General features: G+C 40.6%; 1 protein-coding gene across 3 annotated transcripts; it reads right to left on the bottom strand.

Annotated features, from left to right (window-relative positions):
* Positions 1-207: 207 nt before the first annotated feature.
* Positions 208-7,712, bottom strand: RB195_005538 (uncharacterized protein; the record flags this gene model as incomplete). Of its 3 annotated transcripts, XM_064178105.1 has the most annotated exons (8): positions 208-369; positions 463-553; positions 2,554-2,721; positions 2,871-2,935; positions 6,089-6,182; positions 6,957-7,078; positions 7,446-7,586; positions 7,683-7,712. In XM_064178105.1, 8 exons carry the CDS (start codon positions 7,710-7,712, stop codon positions 208-210), a joined length of 873 nt encoding a protein of 290 aa, XP_064035185.1. The 3 variants fall into 3 exon arrangements, with proteins under 3 accessions (XP_064035185.1, XP_064035186.1, XP_064035187.1); XM_064178103.1 differs by lacking the exon at positions 2,871-2,935 and having other exon boundaries at positions 2,696-2,721; XM_064178104.1 differs by lacking the exons at positions 208-369; positions 463-553; positions 2,554-2,721; positions 2,871-2,935; positions 6,089-6,182 and having other exon boundaries at positions 6,953-7,078.
* Positions 7,713-11,275: the final 3,563 nt, after the last annotated feature.

The following is an 11,275-nucleotide window of genomic DNA, read 5'->3' as shown; positions in this document are numbered from 1 at the left end:
TTTTATAGGAACTGCTTTATATGGATTTTTTGTGTTCGCTTGGTTGCTGATAGTTATCTTTGCGTTCGTCGCGTCAGCGCGAATGCTTTTTCTACCTCACAGCACACCCTCTTCTTTCTGTTCTCACCCTCACGGGGGTAAATCAGTCGTTTGGGCCAATATACGCATCAAACATTTTTTTCTCCATTTCGATGCAGAAAAGGTTAATTAGGTTAGATTAGCTATAAAACCAACCAATTCCGTTTTTTCGTTTTTGGCTTCACGAATTGCTTCCAGCAATGGTCCCTTCTTTTCTGGAAAGAGAGGATCTTTCACCTTACACAAGTCAACTGTAGCCTTGGGTGCAGACAGCGAAAGGGGAAGGAAGATCTGAAAAAAAAAACGTCGGAATTTTGCTTGCATTTTCAGTCAGAGATTCTTGTATGGCTAGAATAAGAGTAAAACGCGCCTAAACATACTCACCAATAGTGGTAATACAGCAAGGGATATCATCGCGAAATGACACTCGATCGGTGTCCAAGCTTCTTTTATAGGAATTATTTCAATATAGGTACTGTAACAGATTAATAATAATCTCTTAAAGTGCTTTTTGGCTGATGCCTTTACGTTAAACGTGGAAGTTGTTTATAGCAATTTTGAATAGGGTATAACACTAAGTCGGTGTACACAACCGCACATATTGCTCAGCTAGGAATTCTGTTTCTCGAAGGGGGGAAACCAGTCGAATTCCCGTAGTCTGTTTTTAGGGCACATTTGTCAGGAGATACAGCCCTAGGCGTTGAACCGAGACAGGAACTTACAGTACATAGCCTAGAACTGTCTCGAGGCACACTTCGTCAGGAGTTCCAATTATTCACTATCTTCAACCAAGATAACCGGTCAGAAATGAATTCATTTCTAAAATTAAAGGGAAACCACAGTTCAGACGCAGCGTTTGGGCAAGTACGAAAAACTAAAAAAGGTTTTATTTTAGGTGAAAGGCTTTGGCAGAGGTGTTCTTACGCTCCATAGTTCGGAATTTTGCATAAAAATTTAAATCGCTAGCTTGTTGTAAGCATGAAAATTGGATCGTCGCCAAGGTCTAGTTTATGCTAAGTTTCTTGTCTCTTTTTCTTTCTTTTTTTCTTGTATGCTTCAAAATTTGAAAAAAGCTGGAAGGTTTACCATTGAGTAGACATTATTAGTAGTATTCAATGACTTAAACTCTGCAATGTTAGAGGTTCCGGTTCCTGCACGATCGATCGGAGGTTCGAATCCGCCCTAGTGCTCACCAAGCATTTCATCCCTCCGAGGTCGATATATTGGTACAATACTTGTCTGGGAGGATAAAAACACTGACCTGACCGATCGGCTAGCCACCGCAAGTCATTATATAGGCCAGTTACAAATTCGTGAGCCTCAAACGATTCTGAATTGAAGTGAACTTGGAGGGCGCATCCCAAGCGGATTGATTAACGCCGGACACCTTATCCTTTATCCTTTAAACTCTGCAATCACATCTCAGGATGTTGGCAAAATTATGCGAACAAAGTCGTAACCAAACTCGTCTCATAAAATCTCTCTTTTCATAGTCTAGTACGATCCACCTTCAGTTTTCCCTTCCTCAAGAGCAACCTCAAAAGGTTGTTGATTATAAACGATTACCAGTGATCACCAAACAGGATATGTACTTATATTTTGGAAAACACCAGTGCATTGAGAACAATCCTTCTTTGTAATAAAGTTTGACAGCTTATTTTATTGGAATAGCCATGCATTTGGTGCAATTGAGACCAAGCCAGATATAGGAGTGCATCGAAAGATGAAATTGATATTCACAGACTGCTGCGGGAGTACTTCGGATGTTTGATGTCAACCCTGCCAATATAGTGCACCTCCTATACTATATTTTGCGGATGGTACGGTTCGTTCATCAGTTTCGTGACCATGCAAAGAACCGCAACTGCCTTTACTCAGGTGAATGCGCCTAACACAGAACACACACTCCCAGCGACACTCACGAAGTAGACGAAAGGACATCAGTTTAGTATTAGAACGGGGTCAAAGGAACACTGCTCAATCGTTCTTCGCATGATCATCGATAACGAAGTTGGCTTTCGCTACTTGCGCAGTTCTAAAGGGTTGTTTTCTCGCGTGATGTAACCCCTAGTCTGCTTTACGTGGTCGTTTGAGCGTAAAGAGTTGTTTCGTCAGCTCAATTAATCAATCCGCAGTAAATGTGTTTTCTTTTCGCAGGAGCTGTTTTGTGTTCTTCGTTTCTATTCCAAATTTATTTTTCCCAACAAAAACAAAGAAAAAGAAAAACAAAAGATCACCTTTTTGAACCCACTTTCCAGCATCGCACATCACAATTTGGTTGAGAAACGGGTCGTTTTTGTTCCGCAGAAGAAGTTAAGGCGACACCTCAAAACGACGATTTTTTTATCACCTTGATCACCTTGATCACCCTGATCACCTTGATTGTCGTTTAATTCGTGCGGCATCCATTTATAGAGATTTTTTGACTTCCCAATGGCCGACCACTGCGTTCGTCATCGTCGAGGTTCTCGTCACCGCTGCGGAATTTCTTGAACCACCATTGTGCCGCTAGTTTTTCTTCCTTTTCCTGGCCCAGAAGCATCATTGATACTACCGAGCTGTTTCGGCAGCTTTTCGGCGTAGCTTAAACTGAAGCAAGAAAATCGTGCGAATTCACCTCTTGTCAATGTCACATTCGAGGTCCTAAAAAAAGAGCCCAAATTTTCTGAAAACGAAACGATTATAACGACTAGATAGAGCGAGAAACGAACTTTAAAATATTATATAAAGTGCAAGTACTATAACAAAATTCTATTTGAAAATACGTCATTTAAAATACAAGTAACACAAACCGAGAGAACTTCCTTGACAACCTAACAGATTGCGGGATGATTCCGCCCATCTCGTCCTGATCGTCCTAAGAAACGGCGTAGAACACAACGTTTTTAAGACGATCTCAGTTGCAACGCATCACTCTTGAGCACGCGCCGCCTCCAATTGCGTTCTGCACTACTCATATTTCGTTCTGCAATAGATCTTGTAAGGAGACGCGAAACCGGACGGTCTCAGCCAACACAAAAGATCTCATTGAGTAGTAATAATGTGAATGCTAATTGATTTTTTCTATCGAACTTGTTCTGATATACCTGGGTTTCCAACAAATTTTCTAAGATGTACTTGTGGGAGCGTTTTCTGTCAGCGTGCCTACGAGGGTTTTAGATGGAACCTTTATTTACCTGACTTTCGGTTCTTTTGCTCTCTTTAGAGATGTAAATAGAAGTTGATTCGAACATTTGCCTCTACTGCCATTTTAATCTTAGAAAAAATTCTTGTAGGCACACTAACAGAGAAGATGGAAGTGCGCCGCGCTTCCAGGACACAAGAACATATGAATTTTGATTCCTTTCCATGTAGCTTCCGAAGAGCGCAAAGATGAGACCTACAATTTTCGAAATGAATTGTGAGGCTGCTGCTAGATATTTTGAAAACTTCAACTTCGAAAACAAAACTTGTTTATGAGCTGTGTACAATGATTTTTGTCGAAAAAAAAGATCGGTAATATTTCTTTGTCATAAATACGACCCGCTGTAGTTCTTGTTGGAAAAATAAAGTTGGAACAGAAACGAAAAACATAAAACAAGACCAAAAAACACACAGACTGATTGATTAAACGGATGAGACAACTGTTTACGCTCAAACGGCTGAGTAAAATCACCTAAAATATAGTCGGGTCAAAACGACATGAATCACGAGTGTAGTTACGGTGCATTTGCGTACGCGCTCGAAACGGCGCTGTGGAGGCAGCATTTAGAACCGAGTTTGGACCGTCGCAAACAGCAGCGATGGGTGGTGCTAGCAAGGGTTTCACCTCACTCCTAGCCGCTACGCTCCACTGGAGCGCCACGAGAGAAGCTGCGTACGGAATTACGTACGTGTTTCATGTCGTTTTGACCCCACTATAGATTAAGTATTAGATCACGCGACAAAACAACCCGTCTAGAACTGCCCAATTAATGGGACAAACAACTTTGCTAACGATGATCATGCGAAGAACGATTGAGCAGTGTACCCCTGGTGCCGTTCTAATACTAAACCCATGTCCTTTCTCGTCTGTTTTCCCGGAAGTGAGAGTGTGTACTGCGCTAGGCGCAATACACACTCCCGGGAACACAGACGCTTGAGTAAAGCTCGTTGCTGTTCTCTGCATGGTCATGAACCTAATGAACGAGCCGCACTATTCTTATCCGCAAAATATAACAGCAGCAGCAAAATTTAATATAATAGCAGTAGCAAAATAAACATAATGTATAAGAGGTACACTACCTTGGCAGACTTGACATCAAACATCAGAAGTACTTCCGCAGCAATCTGGATTGCTATCATGTCAATGTCATATTTCGATGCGCTTCATTGTCTGGCTCGCTCTTATTTGCACCAAATGCATGGCGATTCCAATAAGATATAAATATATAGATACTGGCAAAATTTATTACAAAGAACGACTGTTCTCAATGCACTGTTGTTTTGCAAAAAATAAGTACATATTTTGTTTGTTGCTCACTGATAATCGTTTATAATCAACAACCATTTGAGCTTCCTCTTGTAGAAGAGAAAACTGAAGATGGGTAGTGCTATATTGTGAAATGATGGTTTTTCTGAGACGATTTCAACTATGATTTTGTCCACATAATTTCTGCCAACATCCTGAGACGTGATTACAGAGTTTATGTCATTGAATAGTAAGCAAATGTGTTCTCTAAATACATACTTTCCGGATCAATTTCTGTAAAGGCATCACCCCACGAATCTGAGGTGGTGCAGATTTCAGGTGGAGTATTCCTATAAGGGATAGTAGATTGTGAAGAGGAAGGTGATTCCGTCCATTTCTTCCTGATTGCCGTAAAAACCGGCCGGAAGATGCGGCGCCGCACAAGGCTGGCGCGCTCCATTTGAACTCCTTGTAGGAAATAGTGCGCCAGAACGCCTGAAGCCTGTTTCACATGTCCTTGCAATTACGTTCAAACTGTGAGCACCTATTGCCATGCGCTTAGAGGCATCACTCCACGAATCTGAGGTGGTACGGATTTCAGGTAGAGTATTCGTATCCTTGAAGTATCTTTGAAACTACTCAAAGCTAATCCTTTTAACTTTGTTCAAATTTTAAAACAAAGGAGAAACTTGACATAAACTAAAACTTTGCGACAAGCCGATTTTATTTTCCTAACTATGGAGCGTAAGAACCACAAAGCCGGAGACCTACATCTTAGATAAAACATTCATTTAATTTTCACTTTTGTCGAAATGTTGCTCTGAACTGTGGTCTCCTTTCACTTTTTAAAAATGAGTTCATTTCTGACCGGTTATCTTAGTCGAAAGTAGTGAATAATTGGCGCTCCTGACAATGTTTGCCTCGAGACAGTTCTAGACCATGTACTGTAAGTTGCTGTCTCAGATCAACCCCTACAACTGCATTTCCTGACGAATTTGCTCTAAAAACCGACTACGAGAGTTTTGCTAGTTTCCCTTTGAGGAGGAGAATTCCTGAGTGTGAGTGTCCTGTGTGAGTGTGTGCATCGACTTAGTGCTATACCCTATTCGGAGTTCCCATGAACTACCCTCATGTTTTGCCACTGTAACGTAAAAGGGAAAGGGAAAACACACTTTGAGATGGTATTATTAGTCCGTTGCATTATGAACCGTATTGAAATAACTCCAAAGCACAAGAATTCTCGCCTGGTGTTTAGTTCATTGTTATAAAGAGCCATTATACTTTATTCACCGCAGTTTACCTAGTAAACTGCAGCTGACAAATCACTTACTGAAAAGACAAACAAGTATGTGTGTCATTGTTTTATTTTTCTTCCTTTCGTCGTAGTTGCAGCCATAGTAGTGTGTGCCTTCCTGTAATTGATAATCTTAACAGAAAAACAGAAAAAGTGTGAAAATGATCCCTTTTTTCTGTATCCACATCTACAGCTGTATAATTTCTCAAATCTTCTATAATCATTGGGAAACGAGAGTTTTTCTATGACTCTCGATGCAAGATTAGCTGTGTCCTCGCTGCACTCACCAGTTTTGCAAGGTAATCCTTCCATTGTTCTACGGCGGTCCCAACGAAATTCGAGATACGTTCAGTCCCTAACAGAGGTCCTGCGTTCATTACTCTGTAGGCAAGAACAATTAAAAGCAACGTATCACAAAATTGGTGTAGTGCGAAAATCCCAAGGAAAGCGTAGAGTTCGGGTTGAGGATTGCGGAAACGAGCGTGGTTCTGCTCATCCTTCCCTAATCGTCGTAAAAAAGACGTGGAAGACGGTATTCTTTCTTACGTAATCATTTGCAAAGCGCCGCCGTCGAGCGGTCGCAGACCGATGACATCTCCTCTGCAGCCCATACAACTAAAGCTAGGAATAGTCTCCTGAGAGGATCGGAGGGTGTACAAAGAGGGGCGTTCTAACGGATAGTCGCTTCAAAACGATATGAAGCACATCAGCAGTGAACGGTAGCGAGGGTTCTCACCCGATCCTAACTGTTAAACCTAACTTAACGCTAACATCCATCGATCCTATTCGAGCGCAACCGCTTACGTAACTGCACCGTGCTTCATATCGTTTTGACTCAACTATATCTCGTGGGAACTAAAGCTGTAACCACGCTGTTTCTTTCGAGGATTACAAGAGGATGAGTGGACCCATGCTTGTTTCCATGATCTACAGCACGAACTCCGTATTTCGCTGGGATTGCCCTACTACCGCAATTTCGTGATACACTGCCTTTGAAATCCTAAGATTAAATGTTCTTTTTGCGGATAAGTACCGCACCTTGGGTCCTAATCATTTCATCACTAAGTTAGTTTCAGTGAGTCACAAACCTTAAAGTATCGCTGGTACGGAGATAAACAATGTAATACATCAAAACTTATACAGATAGTTACCTACTCTTCGTATCTTTGCTCTTCAGCATCTCGAAGTACTGGCGGCCGAATGCTATCCCACGATAGGTGTTGCTTGGATTTGATAAAATTCGCACCAGCTGCCTGTTCCAAAAGGCAATCGTAGCTCTGAAAAATCCACTCAGAGTCGTTGCTAATAAGTATAGATGGACAACTACTAGCTACTGTAGCGGTGTACTACCACAATGACAACTTTATAAACTGGTATAGAACTATTTCAAAAGGGTTATGTGTGTTGGGTTGGCAGACAGTTGGAGACAGTCATAATCTCGCAATGACTGTGGCACACCGTCACAACGTATGTACTTTTTTCTTTACGTGACCATAACCAGATCTTAGTCCGTTTTTCCTCTGGACTAATTGAATGCGTTTCTATCCGAGCAAAGCTAGGTACCCCTGAGTATGAGCACGACTACTGTCTCAATCTTGGTGCTAGAAAAATAGTAGAAAGAGGGAATAAACTTCCAAAACCAACCAACAACTTGGCTTTGACCTGTGCTTTGATTGCTTTTTCCAGAGGTTTCTTTATGTTTGAATCGAGATAGTCCATACCACGACAGCGATGCAAATCGTAATGTTTTTCGGATAAGGAAGTCGCCGAGAGATCGTAAAGGATCTGAAGAAGACTTCTGGATAGTTCCTAATTGGTCAGGCAGTGATTTTTCTATAACGAAAGTTATAATTTGGGAAGAGCTAGAATAGACAGACTCACCACAATCGCAAATACAGCAGAGGATGCCATTGTAGAATGGTGCTTCGGGGGGAACTGAGCTCCTGTTATAGGAGTTATTTCATTGCATTTACCACTCCAACGTGTCAAACATACTTTTTTCTTAAAGTGCATTCTGGCAGGTCCTTTCGCATTACTGTGGGAAAACATCGAAGCTTTGAATGAAGGATAAAGGATAAAGTTTCTGGCGTTAATCAACTCCCTTGGGATGCGTCCCCACGTTCACTTCAATCCAGAATCGTTTGAGGTTTACGAACGTGTAACTGGCCTATACAATGACTTGCGGTGGCTAGCCGATGTGTCAAGTCAGTGTTTTTCTCCTCCCAGACAAGTCTGGTACCAATTTATCGACCCCTGAGGGATGAAAGGCTTGGTGAGCACTAGGGCGGATTCGAACCTCCGATCGATCGTGCAGGAAGCGGAACCTCTAACCGCTACACTACACCCGCCCAAAGCTTTAAATAACAACTATAAAGTGCATATAGCCGCAATTGGAGCCTCATATGGAACTCTGTTTACGTCTGAACTGTGGTTTCCTTTCACATTTTAAAAATGAATTCATTACTGACCGGTTATCTTGGTCGAAGATAGTGAATAATTGGAGCTCCTAACAATGTTTGCCTCGAGACAGTTCTAAGCCATGTACTGTAAGTTGCTGTCTCAGATCGACCCCTACAACTGCATCTTCTGACAAATTTGCTCTAAAAACCGACTACGAGAGTTTTGCTAGTTTCCCTTTGAGGAGGAGAATTCCTGAGTGTGAGTGTCCTGTGTGAGTGTGTGCATCGACTTAGTGCTATACCATATCCGGAGTTCCCCTCATGTTTTGCCACTGTAACGTAGGAGGATCAGTGAAAACGCACTTTGAGAGGATATTATTAATCCGTTGCAATTTAAACTATATTAAAATAATTCCTATAAAGAAGCTCGAACACAGACAGAATAGAATATCATTTCGCAATATTATCTCTTGTTGTGTGATGCTTTAGTGGTGAGTTTGTTTAGGCGTTGCTTTACCCTTATTTTTCCCCAGAGGAATCTCTAGCAGAAAGTGCACGCATTGGGCAAAGTCGTCTTCTATAGAGTGAAAGATCATCTATGTCCAGAAAAGAAGGTATCGTTGCAGAGGGCATTTCAGAAAGGCAAAAACGCCTGTCAAAATGAGAGCAGAAAAAGAGGATGTGTGAAGTGACTAGCAAAAGCCTTCGCGCTGATGCGACGAACGCAAAGATAACTATCAGCAACTACGTGAACATGACGAATTCGTGCAAAACAGTTCCTATATAAATCCATATAAAGCAGTTCCTATATAATGGTTGCTGAGTGTTTACTGTTAAAGTCATTGTGACGAGACATTCAGATGTACGAATGCGAATTGGAAGATGCAGCTGCTAGTAACTTTTTTTATCCCAACAAGCACAGATCTTGGGACAGTATTCGACAACCGCACCTTCAAAATTCTGAAGAACAAAGATACGAAGAGTAAGATCCTAAGATGCTTGATCTTGCGTGCATTGTTGCATTTATCCCTATACCAGTGAGAGTATTTATCTTTTTGTTTACTCCACATAAGTAACTGTGACTCATTGAGGATAACCTGACCATAATCAAGATGTTGACTGTTGTTGCTTGCAAAGAAGTGAAAGACTCCTCGTTACCGTTCAAAATGAATCCAAGGAAGTTCTTTAAAAACGCTACGAACGCATGGAAGAACTTCTTTGAAATAGTGAGTGCAGCACGATCACAGAGGGTCCCATAGCGACAAGAAGATTTGGGAATTACACATATAGTTGTTGATACATAATACAGAAGGAAGAAAACAGAAAAGAGGGGAAACAACTCTTTGTCCCAGAATTGGGTCTTTTTAATGTTTTTTGTCATGAATTTACATTAAATTACAGAAAGGCAAGCACCACTGCGGCTGTAGCTTCGACGAAAAACGGAAAGATGGAAAAATGATGCGCATAGATGTTTCTCTTTTCAAATGAAATTCGCATGGCAGTCGTAAATTTCTAACTTAGTTTAGTAGACAGTTTGACTTTGATGGAGTGTAATGACAACAATGTAATAAACAATAACATACAAATTGCATACGTTTTGACATGAAATTTTTTTATAGAAAATAGGTTTGCAATACGAGATCCAAGACTTCTCAGAATCTGGCGAACGTGCCCGAACAAAAATAGAAAAAAGGGTCATAAAAAGTAGTCAATGAATTCACTCATGCATTCTCTTCACCTCTTACTACCTAGACAAAGAAAATTGTGGGCTCAAAATCAACAAATCGACCTTTACCTACTGCATCCCCGGTGCCAACGTGTCCTTGAGATTCGTCATTCACTGGTGGATGCATTGCAAGGTACCCAGTAATCTTCTAATTAGTGCATCTTCCGCTGATAATTTAAACAATAAGGGGTTAAGGTAGTTCCTCGCTGTGCCAGAACAATATTCGGTGTGACACCCCCAATTCGTAGACAATTCCCTGATCTCGTTACGTATAAATTTTTCTGCGACTGGAAGACTATGCGGATAGCCGTTTCTTTTTCTACTCAACTGAATAAGGGCTCTAGAACGATTGATAGCCTCTATTAGCATTTCTATGTTTAAAAATGCTAAGGAATGAAAAAAAAGAAAAAAAAAGAAATTTCATATGTATATCAATTTCAATGTGTTAAGAATGCTTTTATATCACAAAGAAAGAAAACTTTGTTTATGTTAATACAAATATGGGTTGCGGATGTCGAGTTGGAATCCCAAATAAATTATGAACTAGTTGCGTGCACAATTGCAGTGAGATGAAATCAGATGATAATGGCTGGTGGGACCTCTACTACAGTAGACAGTACAGTACAGTAGTAGCAGTAACTCAATATGTGGTCATTTTTAAAAGGCTTCGGGCAAATCTTAAATTCCTCACTGAAATGGTAACCGCAATAAGTGATACGTTTATCCGAGTTGGTACCTCTCCAAAAAATCCAACTTTATTTCCCACACAAATCGAATCGCAGAATCTTCTCGTATGAATAACTCGTTCTTTTCTCTCGTTTTTCCTTTCTTTCTTACTTTCTCCTTGAATGGCCTTGAATTGTAGATTTTTACGATGAAATAAACTAGACTAAACTGTGCATCACTGAAAATGATCGTTGGTGAGATTTTTGCAAAACTTGTTATGATACGATTTCTATGACATCTCTGCGCTACACAAAACGCTATTATGGTGCATACAAAAGGTCACATCTGCGATTAACACATCAAGTAAACCCTACGGTCAAATTTTATGAGAAACTGCTAGGCTTCTATAGTACATGTGCAGCAAGATCAACTGGACAGATAATACTACAATTTAAAACGGAAAGTTCACATACTTACTCACATTAGTTAATAAAAATGGTACAAAATCTAACCTAATAAGACTGTTATGAGATAGCACGATATTTTCTTAAACCCTACTATACGAACAAAAACAGGGCAAACAATGGGTGATAATTAGAATCTGATCCTCTATAATTTTTCCATGAACGAGTGAGGTTCAGTTTTTCCTGACCGGTCATTTTGTTAAATGGTTGAATGATTGT

This window comes from Necator americanus, chromosome I, assembly GCF_031761385.1.
Source record: "Necator americanus strain Aroian chromosome I, whole genome shotgun sequence".
Lineage (NCBI taxonomy): Eukaryota > Metazoa > Nematoda > Chromadorea > Rhabditida > Ancylostomatidae > Necator > Necator americanus.
Note: the sequence above shows the minus strand (reverse complement) of the source record. Positions and strands in the feature narration are given on the sequence as shown.